The 22098-nt window shown below is 36.3% G+C and overlaps 1 protein-coding gene and 1 long non-coding RNA gene across 7 annotated transcripts; one reads left to right on the top strand and one right to left on the bottom strand.

Moving 5' to 3' along the window:
- Positions 1-590: 590 nt before the first annotated feature.
- Positions 591-8850, top strand: LOC111874806 (zinc finger protein OZF). Of its 6 annotated transcripts, none has more exons than XM_023870645.2 (4): positions 591-938; positions 5469-5506; positions 6853-7029; positions 7427-8850. In XM_023870645.2, the coding sequence occupies exons 3-4, from the start codon at positions 7005-7007 to the stop codon at positions 8686-8688; spliced, it is 1287 nt and encodes a 428-aa protein (XP_023726413.1). In that variant the 5' UTR covers positions 591-938; positions 5469-5506; positions 6853-7004; the 3' UTR covers positions 8689-8850. The 6 variants fall into 6 exon arrangements, with proteins under 6 accessions (XP_023726413.1, XP_023726423.1, XP_023726376.1 ...); XM_023870655.2 differs by having other exon boundaries at positions 594-938; positions 6853-6970; XM_023870608.2 differs by having other exon boundaries at positions 594-938; positions 6853-8850.
- A 2745-nt stretch (positions 8851-11595) lies between these two features.
- LOC111874829 lies at positions 11596-21399 on the bottom strand. The gene is made up of 3 exons (XR_002844618.2): positions 21131-21399; positions 18270-18492; positions 11596-15895 (listed from the first exon to the last, which is right to left on the bottom strand). It is a non-coding gene; the product is annotated as an uncharacterized LOC111874829 (long non-coding RNA).
- Positions 21400-22098: the final 699 nt, after the last annotated feature.

Below are 22098 nucleotides of genomic sequence, written 5' to 3' on the forward strand. Positions count from 1 at the left end.
TTGGGAAGAACTAATCGCTTACTTTCATTTGAAACGACATGGACAGCATAGGAAACGACCTAGCAATGCTAAAGGGATGCATATACAGGCACACAGACTGATATGAGGTATTTATAAGAAACACCTCTGAGATGTGCCACGGTGCACAGACCAAGTCTCCTATCGATTCATTCAGGCATTCAGAAGTTGGTATGAGGGATTCATTGAGACAACATGGGGATCTCCTAAGCGTACTTTCACTTTTCTCTAAATAAATAATCAGGCTAAAGTAGAACCGCAATTCATTCGGTTTTCGCTACTTGGGAGTAAACTGGATATTCCATATTTTAAAGACAATAGATCACATAGACTACGGTTCCCACAAGTTGATTTGTATCTTCTGGGACATCATACAATGTAATCCTGGAAACTACACCGACTTTTCAGAGAAATATATTTCTTACATTTTCAGTCGAAGAGTAAGCCAAGCCAAAAGCCAGCAAGAAGTAAATGCCAAGCAAAGCCATTTCTTGGCTTATTCTTCAACCTTAAAGTGAGAGGCGTCATTCCCCTTAATTGTGGACTGACTTTTACCGGACCTCAAGGAGTTACATTCCAGAATACAGAACTCAACTCACAAGCGTAACAAACGGATCCCGTTCAATCCAAATCGCACTCCGCATATTTTGACATGATCAACAAGTTGGCGATCCTGATATTGTTCTGCTACAGTTGTAAACCTTCCGGCACCATGTCCACAAGGTAGCCGACTATTCTTGTCAATATTTCTTTAATTGTTTCATTCATAGTCTAAAAAGGAAAATACAATCCGTGGACATTATTGCGTCTTCTAATATATGTTGCGGGAACAGTGAAGTCGGAAAAAGTGCTAGAAGGCGAATAGGGATAAGAAAATATGGCTGCAATAAATATAACTTGCTTTTGAAATACAGGTTATGGTACGTAATGAACGCATTTTGAAAAGAAAAAAATATTATTTCTGGCGATGCTAGTAAACATCTTTATATCCAGAATTTAGTGCCAATGTTAACTCTTCCAAACTTAAACGTATAACGTTGGAATATCTGATAATTTTATTTTATCGGTATAGGACCATTTAATGTGAATGAAATGGGTAGTTTCGAGTTCATAACGGTGAACGAATTGGCGTGTTGTTCCTTCCCTTACAGCAGGTATAAGCCTACCACCTTTTTATTGTATATTTCGCATCGTTCTGCTCAGAAAGTGAAATAGTTTTAAATTCGAATGATTACAAAAACTCCTCATACGATAATATTGAACATCTAACAGTGAAGCATAGGAATGGTTCCCTTAATAATGATCCACTTCTTGAGAAATATATTGACTTGTTACGGAGTTAATTTGTAAGGTTCAGTGGCCCCTGATTTTAAATGTTGGTTGTCTTAATATGACACTGTGCTGTGTTTACAATGCATGTGAAAATCACTTGCCATTGAGTGGGGCAAAAAAAAAACTACAAGTTTCACTTCTTCCCATACCATGCATATTAAAATTATTAGGCATATGATCTGCTGCGCAATCATATTGAAAGAAGGAAAAAAGTTGTACCACTGGCAGTTGTTTTTTAAATAGTGTAAACTTGTCTCATATCTGTTTGAATTTAAATTCATGAATTCTCAATATATTAGTTGGTATCATAGGAATGTGTGTTTTTTATTTTGTTATTTATTTTGGGTGTTTAAATGGCCACCTTATTAAATTACGTTTAATTATATGGGAACAAAGTTTATGTCTTTATAGTAAACCATCAGAAGTTATCTGTGTGTCATTCTAGACTAATGCCATCTGTATCCATTGTCTGTGATATAAAGATTTAATTTATTATTTTGTAGTTTATTTAATGATGCTGTCAGTAATACAGACTATGTAGCATTAAATGATTGGTTGACTGAATATTAATAAGAAAATATGTCAAAGGATGCAATCATGGCCTAATTTAGGGTTGTGTCCTGATACTTGCCTAGAAAGACTGAAGAAAATCACAGAATACCTCAAGCAGGATAGTATCTTGGCTGAGACCCAAACTGATCACCTCTATAATACAAGTCAGAAGTGATACTGAAGAGCACTGTCTTCTTGGATATAACATCATGTCATGCGTTGAAGGTCAACTGACAATTCAGAGGAACCTAATGCCTCCATCTTCAGGGTCAAATAATCAGTCAAACAAGAAACCTGAAGATGGAGGCAATATGTTCTTCCAAAACGTCGTTTGACTTTCAACAGGCTACCTAGTGTTATGTCCCAGGAAATAGTGTTCTCTATAACCACAACTGTGAGAACCTCAAATCCTGCAGAAGTATTACTGCTTGAGCCAGCTTTCACAACATAAAGGTTATGGAATACTTTGTACAGGGTGTTTAGTTAAGGAGGAAACTTTGCAACCCCATTGACCGGGCCCAATATTTCTCACAGATTGCTGCTGTAACTGTAACTGTAACGGTGCACATTTATCAGCGTAAATGACTCATTTTGCTACAAGCTTTTACAGCAGGAATATGTGAGGAATGTTGGGCTGGGTCAGCAGTGTTGCGAAGTTTCCTCCGTACACACTGTAGAATGTGTCAGTTATTCTTAGAATATTCTGAAGCTGAACACACCTGCCAGAATAACAGTTCTCTAGTCGAGAGAGAGAGAGAGAGAGAGAGAGAGTGTGTGTGTGTGTGTGTGTATGTGTTGCTTCAGTGCGAGAATTATATATAGTAAAATTAATTTTGATTAAGTTACAGTCTTCATATAATCATCCATCATAATCATTACTATCACCTTGGTGGTGCCCCTCAATGCTCATAAGCTAGATTGGCATTCACTAAGGGATGAGGTACCAGAACAACTCAGCTGTAAGTGCTACCCTTCTTTGTAAACAGATTCATTTAGTGGATTGGTCTTCGTCTACCACTATCTCAAAAGTGAGAGTATAAAACTGAACTATGATAAATTAGTTTCTAAGACATATTTGTATGTATTTATGAAGGTTTTTTTTTCGTTGACCTTGATATGTTGTATGCGGTAATTATTTACACGTACAGAACCCATCATATATATCATGATAGGTTTGAACAAGTTCATCTTGCAGTACTGCCAATAATACAGGGTTATTCAAAAAGAATGAACCGATTTCATGACACATTGCTTCAGTTCTCAAGCATTATCCTGGAATGAGTCAGTGACCATTTGAAAGAGGAGTTATCTAAGTTGTGAATGGCTGCCACAGGGGCGCTGAAGTTGAGTCGCTCTTCCGGCAATGTTCAGTTGTTCGTTTACCCTCGGAATGGCGTGTCCTCAGCAAAAGGCGTTCTGCGTTCACGAGTTCGCGAAAACAGATTCGGTTTTCACGGTGTGGCATGCTTTTTGAAGGCGATTCGGTATTAATCCACCCTATCCTAAGAACATTAAGTGGTGATTTCGACAGTTTCAAGAGAGTGGGTGTCTGTGTAAAGGAAAAAGTCCAGGACGACCACGAGTCTCGGAGGAACAAGTGGCGAGAATCCGTGCTGCGTTTGAGAGGAGCCTGCGGAAGTCAACAAATCGAGCTAGCCATGAGCTTGCGATCCCTCAATCCACTGTGTGACGTGTGCTAACAGTACATCTACATTTAAAACCATACAGACTGCAGCTCATTCAGGCACTTACCAATGACGACAAAAGGAAGCGGATGGAAGTTTGCGATTCGATGCTGGAGGTGATGGAAGATGAAACCTTCATTTCACGTTTAATTTTTAGTGATGAAGCGACTTTTCACTTGAGCGGCACAGTCATTCCTCACGATGTGCGTATTTGGGGAACAGAGCACCCACATGAAACAGTTGGGCACGAAAGAGATTCCCCTAAGGTGAATGTCTTCTGTGCAGTGTCTCAGGACAAGGTTTATGGTCCCTTTTTCTTTGAAGGAAACACCGTTACAGGACAAACCTATCTCGATATGCTCCAAAACTGTCTCTTCACTTCACTGCAAGCAGATTCGCATGACTTCATTTTGCAACAAGGTGGAGCACCGCCCCATTGGCACCTGATGGTCCAAACTTTTTTAAATGAAAAAGTGCCCCAGCAATGGATTGGTCGGAAGGGGGCCCAAGACCTTGCTCTTTGTGCTCGGCCTGCGAGATCCCCAGACCGCATCATGTGTGATTTCTTCTTGTGGGGATATGTAAAAGATCACGTTTATGTTCCACCGCTACCCACTAAGCTCGATGACCTTAAACATCGAATAACAACAGCGATTAACTCAGTGCATCATGATATGCTGATACGCGCCTGGGAGGAATTCTCTTATCTCATTGATGTTGCCTGTGCTGCAGGTGGTGGCCACATTGAACACTTGTAAGACAGGAAATAAAAGTTGATTGTGAGTAGAAGACTTGTGACTTAGCTGGAGTTTTGTATTACTTTTTTTAATAAAATATTGCGTAATAAAATTGGTTCATTCTTTTTGAATAACCCTGTATACTGTAAAACAATTAAATTTGAAAGTTAAAACAGATGAGATGCATAGCATCCCTGAAGGTAGTTTTACAAATATAATACTTCACCAATCATTTTAATTGTGACAGTAATCTCTCTTAATGCTGCTATTGCATATATTGAGGAAAATGCATGTATCATGTCTAGAAAGATAGTTTGGGATGCTCTGTGTTCTTAGATGATGCATAATTCTGTAATGATAATTCCTTGTATTAGTTATGAAGTTAAGGAGAAATGGAAGAGAACAGATAAGTTGGTAAAATGTTATTACCTGAAGGATTTGGAATCTGTTTCCAAATACATTTCATCTGAGGATTTGACCTCATGGCTGAAATGTAATTAACCAGCACGATGAGGCAGAGTCTTTTGTCTCTTAGCTACTCAGAATATTCCCTGCATTTTATTGATCTCAGAGGTTCATTACTGTGTTCATAAAAGCCCACCAATAGTTCATCTGCTGGACCAGACGACTTCATTTCACAATCTCCCACCCCAGTTCTTTAAGATCAGTTTTAATATTATCCTCCCATCTATGTTTAGACCTTGTAAGTAGTCTTTTCCCTTCCAGGTTTCTGACTAAAATTTTGTATGCATTTCTCTAATCTCCCATGCATACCCCACCCCTCTTATCCTTCATAGTTTGACTGTCTTTGTAATATTTTTGGTGAAGACTACAAATTATGAAGCTCCTAATTTTCCAATTTACTCAAGCTTTCTACTACTTCGTTTCTGTCTTAAGTTCAGATATCTTCCTAAGCACTGTTCTCAAATACCCTTGTACCATTTTCCTTCAGTAATGTGGGAGATCAAGTTCCACACTCATACAAAACACCAGGAAAATTTATAGTTCCGAGTACTTTGACTTTAAAGTTTCTAAATAGCAGACAAGATGAAAAAAGTGCTAAATTGAGTGGTAGGAATTTTCTGAATTTAATGTGCTTCTAATTTGTTTGTGACTAATTTTGATTTGTTACTGTTGTTTCCAGATATCTCAATTCTGCCACATTCTCGGAACTTATGTTAGGTATGTTTGTATTATAATTTTTCCTTGCAGTTTGGTGACAAAGACATGAAAAAATGTTCCCTACGTTTACTTCTATACCAACCTCCTTACCAGCATCTGATAGAGCTTGTGTTTCCTTTATGGTATTTTTGTTTTTGTCCAGTAAATTATCATCATGAGCATGAACCAGAAGTTCCTGTGCAGTTGTCATTAGCTTTTTCTTTTTTGTAGCTTCATGGTTCAACTATAACAAAAACTGCCAGTAAGAAGGTCCAAGGAAACCAGAACATAAGCAAAATTGTGGCGTAAAATTATAGAAACAGATACCGGCTCTCTATAATCTGAAATGTGGGGAAATAAAAAACTGTCATCCACACTTGAGAATAAATCTGGAACCTGCTCATTACAACTTTGACATTTCAAAAATTAAAGCAGTGACATCTAGTTTTCTCATACCCAGAAACTAATTTGCCTTCAGTTTATTTTAACAATTATTCCAAGGTTTATCTGGAAGGTATAGACCTTACACATATGTCAGAATGCTTCAGTTCTATGTATTTTGTGAAAACTACAGAGAAGAAATGTTATACTTGTTAGTGATCACACCATATTTCAGATCAGAAACAACAAAAAGAGACCCCGTGGCCTGTAGCCCACAGGTGAACTATACCGACCGAATGACCGTTGCTTATTGGCGAAGTTAGTGCCAACTTTAGTGGATAGAGGGTGTCGCATGGTCAGCACAACGGATCCCCATGGCCGTTAATTTCGGTTCTCTAGACTGGAGCTGCTATTTCCTTGAAATTGCTCCTCAGTTATCCACACGAGGCTGTGGACCCAATTCCAGACCCACTACATCTCAGAAAATCTGGTATGCCAAGAATCAAACACAGACCTCTGGATCTGTAGCCAGGAACTCTGACCACTAGACCACAGAGGCAGTCCATTCAGTGAAAAAATATTACTTCAGAAACCTAGAATGTAGTTATGTTTTCAGTGATAATATTTTTTCCACCAAAATTAACAGGACTTACCAGGTCTTTGAAAAATGAAAGATTCTTGAACCAGGATATTTCTTTATTGTAATTGTAAAGTATCTTACAACCTGTAAGATTTGAGGTTTTCACGGCAGTGACCATGAAGAATGCCATCTTCTGGGATGTAGCGCTGTGTAGATATTGTGTTAACCACGTTTCAGAGAATGTATCACCTCCATCTTCAGGGTATAAGAAATCCGTGAGCAATGAACCAGCATGAGCAGGTGAAATGTCGTTAAGACAATATCTACAGGGTGCTGCATCCCAGAAGACAGCCTTCTTTATCTTACAACCTATTGACAGCATATTTTTAAATTCTTTGTGTTTTAGTTTTCAGATTTCAAGAGAAGAACACAGGAACACTGGTAATAGCAGCATAGTGAATATTTATGATGGTCGGTCCATCAGCATTTCTATTGTTGTGTAACAGCAGTGTCAACTTTATCAGGTAACCAAGGCCTCTGGATATAGTTTGTGAGGACATGGTGTACAGTAAACATGGAAGAGGTGGGTTTGATGAATTCTGGTGCTAATATTTATCAAAAAAATATAGATTTTCCTACACATATTCAGAACAGTTTTCTTAATGAGACCACTCAGAGAAGTGTTGCCACTAATACAGACTACATAAGGGACATGCATTATGGTGAAGTGAGTGAAGCTGTAGGGATGGTATTAGGGTTTGATGAAATTTCATCATACAAATTACATAAGTTAAAGAATGTGAAAAAGAATTCTCCAAAATTTCCTTTAAGTTGCTCAATATGTAAGGAATCTTTTGATAGAAAACTTGAGTTGGACATACATTTAATGTCTCATAATGAGGAATTGTACAAGTGTCCTATTTGCCAAAAATCATTTCCTGATGTTCATTTAATGCAAAGACATGTGGCATTTCATACAGGGAGTGAATTGCATCAGTGTCCAGTGTGTATGAAGTGTTTCATGCGGAAAGGTCTCTTAAACCGCCATATGACAGTACATACCGTTGAGAGACCCCACCATTGTATGGTGTGTAAGAAGTCATTCAAGAAGAAAGGTGACCTTCATATACACATTAAGAACTGCCATTCCTCTACTATTCGTCACGAATGCACAGTGTGCCAAAAGACGTTTTCTCGACGAGATACCATGCTTCTTCATATGAGGTTGCATTCTAATGACAAATTGTTTCAGTGCCCTGTTTGTTTGAAGTGTTTCCCTCAGAAATTTCATTTAAATCGACATGTTACCATACATTCCCAGGAGAGACCTTATCCATGTTATGTATGCAGCAAATCATTTAAAAGCATTTCTGAGTTGAACATTCACACTGAAATTCACTACAGTGATAAACGTCACAAGTGTCCGCTGTGCGACAAATTGTTTTCAAGGCAGGATAGTATGCGTCTTCACATGAAACTGCATACAGGAGACAACTTATATAAATGCCCCATCTGTTTAAAGTGTTTCACACAGAAGTTCCACTTGAATAGGCACAGTCTTGTACATTCAGAAGAGAAACCACATCAGTGCACTGTATGTAATAAAATGTTTAAATGTCAACGAAACCTTAAGATACATTCCAAGACCCACATCAAAGAGAAACAACATGAATGTGTTATGTGCAATAAAACTTTTGCTAGAAGAGACACAATGTTAGTACATATGAGACTTCATACAAGGGATAAGTTACACAAGTGTTCAATATGCTTTAAACACTTTCCTTTAAGGAGTCATCTTGCAAGGCATTTGAAGATTCATACCGGTATTCAGCGTCACCACTGCCCTATTTGTAACAAGGGTTTCAGAAGCAAATACTACCTCTCACAACATGCCAGGTTACATACTGATAGCCAGCCATTTGCGTGTTCTGTGTGCAAGAAGACATTTAGTATCAAGCAGCATCTGCAAAGTCACGAAAAAAGTCATCGTAGGGAAAAATCCTCTCTTCCTCTCTCAGAAATATCGATTATACCTCATGTAGAGAATTCGTCCATACCTCTTGAAGAGAAATCACCTGTATCTCATATAGAGAGGACTTTTATCCCTTTTACAGAGAAACTGGCTATCCCATATTTGGAGAAGTCAGCTGCCCCGTATCCAGAGAAGACATCTGTCCTCTACCCAGATAACTCTGCTGTCCCATATTCAGAGAAGTCAGCTATCCAGTATCCAGAAAAGTGAACTAAGTAGACCCTCAATATAAAGCAGGCGTCAGGAGACAGCTTCACTACCCACATCATAAGTGAAATTGACAGTTACCTGATTTTGGAATCCATGTTATTATGTACACAGTATTTATGCAGTGATTAAAATATATACATGAATTTTAAGGTATATCTCAGATTTTCATGTTACCAGTGGTATGGCATAGACCAGTGGAAGTTACTGCTATTTTGCCTCCCGATTAAACTATTAATTTAATGTAGTTTGTTGGGGCTGATGACTGCTTTTTGAGAACATGTTGCTTAACATTGGCTAGATGCAGTAAATAGTGTTCAACATGCCTATTATCTTGTACGTGTCATCACCTCATTAACCCTTTCTAGCACCACCCTCCCATTCCCCACAGTTTTAGTAACGCTACATCATAGGAATCATCAGTGTTGTTTTCTCAGTCATTTACTATGTCTCTGGCTGCAGGTTCATCATCTTCCCATTTTTCACATAATCTGTGGTATCCTTTTCACTAAGATGCTGCGTGACCAGACTTCCTAATCCTACCTCAGTCAAACCACCAGGTAATATGCCTCTAAATTACTATTGAGTGTATCACACACACAGTCCTCTCATCTTGTTTTAGAAATGGAATTAACTTCGTCTCAACTTCTGTGATGTTATCTTTTCCATTGCTTTTTCTTGTAGTTTGCAATAGTTATTGGCCTAAACCAACATTGTCTGCAACATGCTTTAGCATTAATATCTTTAGAAATCCCCTACTTTTTAAATCCAGAGTTTACAACTCCACCAAGTAGCTCAATGTGATAGTAGGTTTCAAGGACTCGAATAATACCATAATCCATATGCTGAATCAGTGCAGTGCTCTTGTTTGGCAGAAATGTGGCTCTAATCTTTCCATCTTTAAGTTTTCTGACATCAGTAGAAGAATAAGCTGAACAGTGATCTAACAATAATAAAACCATTTCTTCAAGTTTTTTTTGACTCACGTGACACATAATCAGTTTAAAACCAAGAGGCAAAAAAATGACATGCTGCCCAAACACTGGAACCATTTTTGTAGATCACAGACAGAGATTTCATGATAATGTGCTTCAAATAAAAAGGACTTTGACTTTCACCAATGTGCAGTGGTTTCAGAGTGTTGTTGCCAGTCTTACTGGAACACAGGAATGAGGTCACTCTTTGTCAGTTGCCACCTGCATTGCTGAGTGCTTTTCCAAAGTCTGATAATTTGTTTGGAAGCAGTCTGTAGTACAGTGCTGTTTTGTTATGGTTGTACAATTGTTCAGTAGCTTTACATAGAATTTCTGGGAATTGTGAAGCTGCTGTACTATCCCCAGATACAGGTTCGCCTTCAGTGTTAATTTGGCATGTCCCCTGCTACCTCCAAAGCTGCCCTTTAGAAGCTTTAAATGGCTCATTCCTGAGTAGTTTGTTATATTCAACTGCTTTAGCTTTTAAAATTATCCAAATTATAGGCACTCTTTTACCAAACTTTTGTAGGAACCACTTGTACAAACACTTTCCACTGTAACTGTTTTCACAAAGTCCAGTCTTCTCTCTTTGCAGCCCAACATTGTCTTCTTTGGAATGTACAAATAAATGTAAGTGTTCTTTCTTACAGCCACATATTGTTCCTTCTGAAATTCCAGGTTGGTGAAATAAACCAGGTTTTGATTTGCCATTATTAACTTTTCTGATGCATTTCTGCTGTTGTAGAGTCTTTCCTTTTCATCATCAGTATTGCAGGACTGCCCACTCTTAATAAACAGTCAGTATGATGTAGTTTTTTGGGACTAACCCTGTTCAACAGCTCAGCAGGATTTCTGACTGTTTTTGATCAAGCAGGTAAAAGGGTGCTTATTAAATTCTGCTGTTTGAACAAAATAATCTAAACATTAGAGGAACCAGAAGCATACAATCTCTTTATAGCAGACTGTAGACTGCACACTGCATCAAAGAATGCTGCAGTATAGTTTTATAGAGTAACTAAAACATTAATAAAAATTTGTATGACATAAAACATGTGGCAGGTAATCATACTGGGGGATATGATCAAAGCCACAGTGTAACCAAATCCAGAATATAATGAGGTGTTTCATAATGAGGGCCTGATGTATGTCTTATCCAGAGAAGTCATCTATAACCTCTGTAGATAAATTTACTGTTCCATATACAGAGAAGATGGTTATCTTCCATATAGTGAAATCAGCAACCCTTCTGGTAAGAAGAGAAGACAGCAGGCAGTCTGCAGGAAGTCAACTTTATCCTGTACAGAGAAGTCAGATGTTTCTCTGATAGAAAATCCAACTGAATCCCTTATAGTGAAATTGGCTGTTCCTATTGCACAGAATTAAGCTCTGCCTCCTTCTGATAGCTAGTAACAAGAAATTGCATCCATCTGGCATGTTATTTGATCCCAACTCAGAAATTAACATTGGAGTTCAGTAATTGATGTGTTCTTGTGCTCATGTACCCAATTATGTATCAGAGTATTATATATGTTTAATAGTGAAATGTTTTCATGTATTGAAGTCAAGGGTTAGCAGTGAAGTCATTGAGAATATTTTAGATTGTCATAATACTGGTATGTAACAAGTTAGGGAAATACAGCATAGAAATTCTGTCTTTTCCTCTGATTTGGCCTTTAGTCTTTTGATTCATGAATGTTAATTTTTATGCTGTATTATAAATAGAGTAACATTGATATCATCAATATTAAAGAACTGATAAATCAGAAAATTTTAAATGTGTTTTATAGAGGGAGGATTTTTACTCACTTGATGAGTTCATGGCTCTGTGCTTTGCGGTGACAGTGTACCACTAGCCACAAGGCGCATGCGAATTTTGCTGATGAATCAGCATGCCTGATGGCTGATAACATTCAGAATGAAGGAGGTACAATTCACAGATCACAGGAGGTGTTTGAAAATGCTGTCCTCTCTACATGTAGATATTTTTTGCAATTAATTGTTTCATTAAAAACACAGGTAAAAAATCCTAATTGCACTTAGAGCACACCAGACACCAACTTTCACTGGATGGCTTCAGCAGTTGTGTTGCCATTCTTGCACTAGACTTTGACACTTTGACTCTTGAGCTAGACATTTCAGTGATTTTCTAGGTGTATGTTCAAGTCTCACCCTGTGTCATGTAACTTCACTTATATTTTTGGTTCTTGTCTATTAAGAGCTCTGTTGTTCTAAGTTTATTCACCAAATTGTGAATTGTTTGTCTGCTGGGAATTATATCATCATGAAATTAACCTCAAAATTTTTGTTGATACATTCTAACAGATCCATATTTCGCATAGCTGTCATACAGAAATACACATTGCTCTAAAGTATACCGCACCATGATGTACCACACTGCTCACTAGCTGAAACTGAGAACAAATGGCTAATGGAGCTGATAACTGCTCCCTGCTGCTGACAAATTGTAAACAAATCCCATGCATGAACGGCACTGTTCAATGTGAAACATAATGTCATGAAGCGGTCTAAAAGTTAATTACTTCCCTTCGTTCCAAACTTTATCAGCTGATTCATCGGCAAAATTTATATGCAAGCAGGTGGCGCACCAGCCACTGTGAAGCACAGAGCCATGAACTTTTCAAGTGAGTAAAAATTCTCCCTGTACTTTTTACTCCACAAAGTCATGGCTGAAATCGTGAATTGTAAGTAATGAAGTATACCAAGGCCATGCACTATATCAAGTTGGATTACATATATATCATCCTTGCCTCTGTCTTATTCATTAATAGAAAAAGCATTATAAACAAAATAATAATGTATATATTTTATTATTGACTCTCTGCACTGTTATAGCCTTTTGTGTCTTTTAGTTGCTATTGCACCAAAAAATCAGTTGGCAAATAGTTACTGTTCTCAGTCAAAAGGCAACACAATAGACTATGAAAGTATATATATGTACATTCTGGTGAGCTATGTTCAGATAATTGATGTAATGGACATTGTTCTGGCTTCCTATATAGGAAATCAGTGTTTCAATCTTGGGAAAATTTGATATTGTACATGGACATATCATTATTATTTTGCTTGAGTTACAGTAGAATAAAAGTGTTGCAAGATTAGATGAATAGTTTAGTAAGAAACTACGTTAGACGAACTGTGTGGCCCCCGAATTCATAATAGGCTCTTATGTAACATACCACTTCTGTTGCACTGATCATTATGAAACTTGAAATGGTTTGACAGATTTGTGGAAGGACCTAGTGTATAAAAACTTATTAAACGCAGTCCAACCATTCTCAAGTTATGAGACTTATGGAAAAGGTATGTTGGATATAAAATGTGTTTTATTTTTCTCTGCAACTTTTGTTCAGACTATTTTCTGCTGAAATAAATATTTAGCAGGGTATGATTTAGATGCATGTAGATCTTATAGTATCCATTACTGTTGTCCAATTTTTACCAAAGTGGAGTGTGTTGACAAATTTTAGTAGTAGTATGCAGTGTCAAGCTCAAAAAAAGAAATCCATTCAGTTGTTTCTGAGGGATCTGCAGAGAGACAGACGGATAGACATAGCAAAACTAATGGGACCATTTTTGCAGCTTATTGTTAAGGGTATGACAGAAAGGCCCAGGGAGGCAGTGCTAACCACTTCCCCCCCCCAATGATGACATTAAAAGCTGAAACATGTGGCTAAGGTAATATTAACCTTGACTGTTATGTTGTTGTGTTACGATGGACTCCAATAAAGAATTGCATCATTTTGTTATTTTAGAGTTAATGTGTTTTTTTATTCCTCTCACTCATCATTTATGAATACAAAATTTTGGTGGAGAAACCTGTTGGAAGGCGACTACTTAGGGGATCAGGAAGAAGGAAAGATAACATTGAAATAACTCAGGAAAATGAATTTGATATTAGTGATGTTGATCTTGACAAGGTGGTGAACAAGCATAAAGGAGTAGATAGTTGAAACAACTTTTATAGCAGGATACATGTATGTTACAAATTAATCAAAAGAGCATGGCTTAAACCATGAGGCTTAATGAAAGTAATGGTGGCATTGATATACATAGCTTTGAATATTCTTGATGACTTCACTTTGAAATGTTACATCACTTCTTCTGCTTCAGTATAAACGTTTAAATAATTACAGGCTTCAGTTTCTTTAATATTTTATGAACACTAAAGGATTTAGCTGAAAATAAGTAAATTCTCTTTGCAAATTGTAGGCCAGTGGAATAACAAAACAAGTGTTATTACTGTATCTGAATGTTTCAGTGTTTATGTTATTAACATACGAACATAAAAATGCATTGTATGTAAATGATAAATGATGTGGTCAAAAGGTACACTAGTTATTTAACCCTTGTATTACATGTCCTTGAATGTTATCAGTGTGTATTCTAAGGCCACAACCATAAATGATAAGGCTGCTCTCTTCAGAGCTTTCCTATTTGCATGTGAGTTGTGAATATTTTAGGATATGCTATGTTACAAGACACTTAAGAAATGTGCAAGCAACATTATTACAACTGGAGCATTCATGTTCTTAGGGTAAGACATTTGATTCTCAGTCCTGTTAGTTGGTTTTGTTCCTATTCAAAAACAGGTGGCAGTATTTCTCTAAGTCTTTGATAATGAATATGCTGAAGCATATTTTGTTAAAGTGGAGAGTACCAAGTCCCCACAGTGATTCTGATTCAGTATTAAGTATTAGGTTGTGTGCGCTAACCATCATTTTTATCATCACAGCCACCAAGCGGTTATGTCAATGATCTAGGTGTGTATATAGGATTTGTGTGGTTCAAATCTTGGCCAGGACAATGGCTGTCCTTACTGTGGATTTCCTTAGTTTTTTCCAGTCCCTCCAGGCAAATTATAGATTAACACCTAGTTTAGGCCATGACTGCTCCCTTCCAAATCCTTTCCCGTTCTTTGTTCACCAATCATCATATCATTTGATGCTATATAATTTAAGTATGATAACACTGTAAAATGAACTATAAAAAAGCTATTGTCCTTCCATTGTATGTGGTTTCTCATTCTGTTGTATGGATTCTTCTGCATTAAAACAATTCCTTCACCCTGCTGTATAGGTTGATGCCAGGTTTGTTGCAAATATAGTTACTGGCAGTGGCTCACTTATCAACTGAAATTTCATTATGTGCTTTCATCCTGCCATTTTTTCCACAATTAATTCACTGTTCCTGTTGTTATTGTTTTTTTAAACCTAAGCATCATTATGTAATTAACAACCACAAACATAAATGAATGAAGAATATTTGTCATTTTAGTGAGTGTTGCTGGTGGTGTTGCACTACTGACATATTTGTAGACAGTGACTTAGGTTCAGTTCAGAGTGAAATGAAACTTCACAGTCAGTGTTTGTGTCAAGTTTTTTATGAGAAACTGAAATATTCTTTCTATAGTACGTCAATGTTAAGATATGTAAGAGTAGCCGAAAGACTGATACGACCTTAAAATCTGAGTTTCCCCAAAATTTTGCCATCATTAAACTGTAACAGTAGCTGTCAGGTAGGCTTTTGGCATGATATATGTAGCAGCTATTCAAATAGGGGTAATACTTTGAGTTTATATAATGATGAAAGTAATTCAAAAAGTGCACATGCCACCTGTAAAATAATGGTTATTTTATGTTCCATAAAAGTGAATAACCCAGTATATTACAAAATATGCTAATTGTGAATGTAAACAAGAAAGAGTTTAATTACAAGTGACATATTTACCCCATTTTTAGTTTTCAGTTACTAGTGGTAAACTTATGATGTGCTAATGAGGTTACTGTATGTTCTTCGAAGTTATCTATGGATGATGGGCAGTTGTTAGTAATTTTATGTTCTGGTTGCTTGTACCAAACTGTATGGTAGTTGTATACAGTCACTTGTAAGTGTACAGATTAGAGTCATATCTACTTTAGTGTATATAGTGTAAAATTGAGATATAAAAGTGATTTGATCCTAGGTTGAGAAATTATTTCCAAAATAATCTATCTTGGGCTTCAGAAAATTTCTTTGGGCTGTCAAATCCACGTATTATGAATTTCTGAGTGCCACATATTTGAAAAAAAAATCCTGAAATATTGTTGCGTAACATTGTTTTAATTTTCCAACAACATGGGAATAAAGTTACAACTTAAAATCCTGGCATATAATTATGCTACATGATGTCAAATTATAAATTGTCCACCAGTACTTTTCCAGAATCGGAACCACATCTGTAAAAAAAAATTGGAAACATGTAAGAATAAATCCAAGCATGGTTTATATTTACAAAGTCATGAATTTTAATTGGAATTTCAAAGTTACATTAATAATTTAACTAGTGTGGTACATTATGAAAGATAACATCTCCCACCCCCGGGAATGACTCTTTTTAGAATCAATTTGTACTGTGGTTTGTGTTGTTTCATTTTGACAGAAAATCAGATTTATTCAGTGAGGGGTTATTAAAATCAGAAGATCAAATACGTTCTTGTTCAAGACTGTTACTGATCATTGCTCACTGGTGTATTAAGCTTACTCATGTGTATATCATCATTGGAGTGAAGTTTTATTTTTAGTGCTGTGTAATGTAAGATGCCACAAGCACTTCATGTAGTTATGTATAACATTTCTTTTTATTTTGGGAATATAGTTTGATTTATTCTGAAAAATCTTTCTATACTTTTTAAATCTGGACCAAAGAATTGTAATTCTTTTACGTGATAACATTACAATTTATATATATGTACAGTTATTGTAATTTATGAAGCTTTACATATTCACTGATTTCAAAATAAAATTGAGATAAATGGGCCAGATTTGAGATCTCGCAGGAATAAGGGCCAGAAATGTGAGAAAAGTTTTGAAAACAGTACCTACATTGGAAAATTCTATACATCAATAACTTTCCTTCAACAGTAAGATATGGGCTCGTTTGTATATTTGATTGTTTATACTTCATATGTTCCCAACTTAAAATTCAAGCATGGATGTAAATGATTATTGTTCTTGATAAGAATTTTATTAAATTATTTTGTTAGCCATTTAGGTAGAGCCTAATCACATGTTATTATTATAGAACTTAGAATTTATAACAGAACTTCTTGTGTAAATTACTAGATACTACAATCAGACACATGTTAGATGTGCATTTGTTACCAAAGAAGCTTATAGTTTTCATACTTTCCCAAGTAATAGGTAGTCAATTTATGATGAGGTCATTTTGATGGACTTGACAGTAAACTTTAAAAATGGGGTGTACTTGGTTGGATAAAATATAGATGGAATGAAGACCACTTCTCTCATTTCGGTATGTCTAATGAACAATGATTATGAGTGGAGTGATTTATAACTCCTTTCTCTTGAAGGAAAGTGTTGATAGAGAAAATGTCATTACAGTATCTGAAAATAATAAAGAAAATTCTCAAGAGAATATAAACACATTTTGGAAAATCCTAAAAATTAACATAACACAGAAAATTCACTTGTACCAGATTTTGTGAATTGTGAAATTCCTGGTCATGTTCTGTTAGGATGTATATCCCATTTCATCTTAATTTTTTAATCTGTTTGTTAGTAATTTGTGTTTTGTTGTTATCCTGTGCTTTTATAAGCCAGTTAATACTGAAATTGAATTATACACATGGGAAAGCAAAGGACTTATCAGTATCTTATGTTGTTTCATTACATTTCCTCGACATGTTTTGATGTGGGTGTTCATATTGTGCCAGCACTCTCCATTACAATAAAAGTTTTGAAAGTAAGCTGTCATGATTTCATGCCATTTCACATGTATGTTAAAAACAAAGGGATTTTCTCTCTCTTGAGCAAGAGGAAAGAACATGAGTTTCGTAGCCTGAATATGCATTCAACAGTTGTGAATGAATTTGCACATTGCAACCCACATGTTTGTTGTAAGATTTAACACTAACACGTGAGTGTAGAAGGTATTAAAATTTTAATAGAGTGTAGCTTTTTTTTTACAGATTATTACAGTGAGCCAGGGTAATAGTAAAGAAAGAAAGAAAAGATGGATAAAATCTATGTATTTTATGTTGTGTTTTACTGCTCTGAGGGATTAAAGAGCATTGTATTGTTTTCTTTTGGTGCCGTGTGGCTGAGTTCTTTGATAATTATGTTGTATATGTCCCATTGTACAAGCCCCAAATTATAGATGAATTTCAAACCATTCATACCCAGTCTTTTTAACATCATTAAATAAATTTTACACCTCCAGTTTTTAATAATTCATGTGTCATCATAGCATCAAAATTTCCACAGCCACCACAATATCGTAGGATCCGGGATAGCATAGTGAGTATAGTGACTTGCCACGTGTTTAACGACCAAGGGGTCGGACTTCAAGTGCCAGTAGGGCCAAGAATTTTATCCTCTCCACGTTGTCCATACCAGGTCTAGGGTCTACCCAACCTCATATCCAATGTGTACCAGGGTCTCTTTCCAGGGGGTAAAGCGGTCAGGGCGTGGAGCTGACCACTCACCTCCAGCTATAGTGCCGACAGCAAGAAAATGTGGATCTATAGATCCACTCCCCTATACACCTTCATAACATAGTGTTTAATTAGTTTAGTACAGGGACAACTTTACCTTTCCTTTTACCACGATATTGTACATTTTCCTATGAAGGATTAATAATAGTTGCATTATTTTGAAGGATCAATCACCACACAAAACTTCTGGTTCCTACATTGACTGGACTGATGTTTCCTCCGCGTAGCAAGTTTATGACTGCCACATAGGTATTGGAAGGTGCAGGAAGATCAAGAGTGAATGGAATTGCACGGAACACATCAGCTTCTCGTCTGTGAATCTGCTTGGCAAAAACATGAATATCATACAGGGAGACACAAATAAGCAGCATAAAATCAAATATAAGGATAACCAATAAATCATCTGAAATGTGGCAAATAGGGGATTACAATAACAACAAAATTATATTCATGAAAGGAGTCAAGGTAGATTAAATTTGGAGAATGATTTAGTTTGGTTCAGTCAGTATCTTTATCTTCTCATCTGCTATCTAGAAGCCAAAAATTAAAATATACAAAATTATGATTTTATCAGTTGTTTCACATAGGTGTCTCATCTGAAAGAAAGAACATTGATTGAGGGTGGTGGAGATAATTACACAGTGAGGAGCTTCGTATTTTGTTTTCGTTGCCAGATACTCCTATTCCCACAGTGATGAGATCATCAGAACATGTTGCATGCACGAAGGAAGCACGAAATACATGCAAAATTTTAGTTGGAAAGCCTGAAGAGAAAGAGACCATTTTGGATATCTAAGCATAGGTAAATAGTTGGCATGAAAACTGATCTAAAATAAGTAGACCATAAGAATTTGGATTTCATTCATTTGGCTCAGATTGCATTGACAGGCTCTTATGGATGTAGTAGTGAATTTTCAGGTTCCTTAAATTGTGAGGGTGATGAATCTCATGGTAATTTGTGACAAAATTAGCTTATTAGCTTTTTAAGTAAGACTCTGCTTCATGGAGTTAATTTATATTGAGTTGTTTTTCTTTTGAATAGGTCCAGCCTCAGTTGACTTTTGGAAAATATCAGCCCTGAGGCAGACCATTTTGACTAATGAGTCATAATTTCTCTTACTGCAGACAAATGCCCCAGCGTCATAATATACACGTCACATAGTCTCTCACAGTGTCCTTTCACGCCCTTTCTTTGTTTCGTCTACTGTTATGTCTACCCAATGAACCAGGCACGTTATGTTGTGTGTAAGTACATTTGAATTTCCCACCGTGTGCGAATACCGGAAGTCTGCTGAAAGTAATGATGTCATAACGGTCTACGTCACTGCCGATGGTCAGTTGCAACATGACTTTGACTTCGACTTTGAACGGTGGCCCCTTCATTTTCGTCCTGCACTATTTCCATTTGACTGAAGGGCTGAAGGAAATATTCAGGTATCCATTTATCTCCCTTATAAGAAAAATTTCATGACATCTAGCGTTAGGAAGACTTTCTTGCATACACTTCGAAGAGTTTTTCAAGAATACAAATGGAAATGAAATAAAACCCTTCATAATTACACCTGTGTATAAAGAACTTCAAATGTCCGGGTACTAACAGTTACGTTACAAAATTATCTGCAGTGACAGTTTCACAGTATAACGTGCACTACAATTTACATTACATCACAGCACCTGATTATACTGAGACCTTAGGCTCCCTGGTAACAGCGTACTTGAAATGTTCAAGTAGTCGGGTATACAAATGCAAACTGCTGATTTATACAGTAATTATTTTACCTACTACTATATGGCACAATAAAATTGTAATGTAAATTTGTAAGCCTAATATTACTTTCTGTGCTGTACGACTGCTTGAATATGTTTTATTATTATTTATTAATTCAGTTAACCTCGTTGTCTCTCGAAGCTAATCAGTTATTTAAATGAGCGTTAAAAATGAAAATCCTGATAGGATAAACTGCACATAAAAGGCTGAAAGCTCGAAATATGTGCCTCACCTCAATTTTCTCCGCAAAAAAAAAAAAATAATAAATCCACATGGTAAAGTCAGTTCCCTGTCATGGTTCTGCTCGTTACATATCTGTTAACAAGATGTATCATAACATCGTGCACATCAGTATTCGGAGTAGACGAGTTCTACTTAACCGTTTTGAAACAAATATTAGATCTTCGGTATATTCAGTTCAGTAAATCCTTCTTTAGGTTACTACATAATATGGCATAATGCTGTATGATAAAATATTTTTTAGTCATAACCTTTACAATTTGCAATTACAGTAAAACTTGGTTATAGCAACATCGGTTTCTGCGACACCTTGTCTATTGCGTCAAATATTCAATGGTACGAACTAATTCCTCATAAAGCAACTGGTTTTATACCTTGCTTAGTACGACATGCACAAATGCATCAACCTCGTATGTAACGTCATTTTCATTCCTGAATTTCTCTGATATGGACATTGAACGTAATTTAGAAAGTGTGTATTGGGCAAGTAACAGGAAACAGATGAAGATAACTGATTACTGTACTCGTATCTAGGTACAGTAAGGCACAACAATTGATGTAATCTACTGTAATTTGGTGAGTAGGCCTACCTTTAATATACAGTATTAGTGCGGTGTGTATTGTCAGTGAAAAGCGCTGTAATATGTCTTTGATATTACACATTTGGGCAATTCCACGTTAATGTTACATTAGTCTGTACTTAACTACGTATTTCACTAAAAAATGCAACATTTTAACTCGGTTTTTGGTAGATTTTTACGTGACTAACATAAGGCTACTGTGGAAGTGCCCATTTCGGTTACAACGACATTCGTTTATAACGACACTATTTTTAGGTCCCTTTGATGACGTTATAACCAAGTTCTACTGTATATGAGTAATATAGCCTTTTCCTTGTCACTGAATTACACTCCATCTCATAGAAAAATATAGCAAATAAACAAACTTACCTTATTTGAGGACTTGAATAGATAGAAAAAAAATAGTTTATTTCCAAACGAAACCAGTTCATGGAAGTTTTCTGGAAACACCTTTAAAAAGAAAAATCTGTTAATTTTTTTCAGGCCTTTGATTCGGGAGATAAAGCCCACAGTTTGTATGGAAGTGCTCTTATGATTTAACTGTTGTTGTCACATATACTTTTATAAATTGTGAACGATGCCGAGGATTCAAAATTTTGTATATCCCCGTCGTTCTACCCTCACTCGTTCTCAGTGCATTTCTGACTCTATTCTCTATTATTTACTATATATAATATGTTTAATGTATATCGTCCCTATGTTGGGCATTCCTGTTTTCCCACCTGACATTTACGTTATCTGAGCAGTTCTGCGTCATCTAGTCTGTTCTTAGTCACCGTTGTAGTCCAATATCTTAATGGGATTTCTACTAAAACGTGTAGTAAGTTTCAAGGTGTCTTATGAGTTGGGAGTAATGAAGGAAATTATGTAAAACTGGTATTTAATATTACCAACAGTGCTCTTAGTTTTGTATTACTAAATAACAGTCTGTTACGCATATAATATTCGGCAATAAGGCGTCAATATCAGTCAAGATTTGAGGTTCTTACAACGGTGAATATCAAGGTTACGGCCCTTGTCTTCTGGCATGTAATGCCGCGTAATGTGGTAGACAATTGCTTGTCTACTAAACTGCAGGACGTCGCATCCCAAACTAACGTAGTCGTGTTCAGAGTAAGGCTTCTATTAATCGTCTGAAATGAAGACTTTTGCAGCCCGATCTGAAGTGCCAGGTAAAGCGATTAATAATAAGTGTTTATAAATAAGAGTTTAGTTAGTTCGGTTTGCTATTTGTGATAATGTGATTTGTATATTACTGATTAAGATTGTGGTATGATTAAGGATTTAAGCCTGAATCTTGATTCGATTAGGTCGAACAGCAGTTACAGGCTATATTA

The sequence above is a fragment of the Cryptotermes secundus genome, unplaced genomic scaffold (assembly GCF_002891405.2).
Source record: "Cryptotermes secundus unplaced genomic scaffold, Csec_1.0 scaffold212, whole genome shotgun sequence".
Lineage (NCBI taxonomy): Eukaryota > Metazoa > Arthropoda > Insecta > Blattodea > Kalotermitidae > Cryptotermes > Cryptotermes secundus.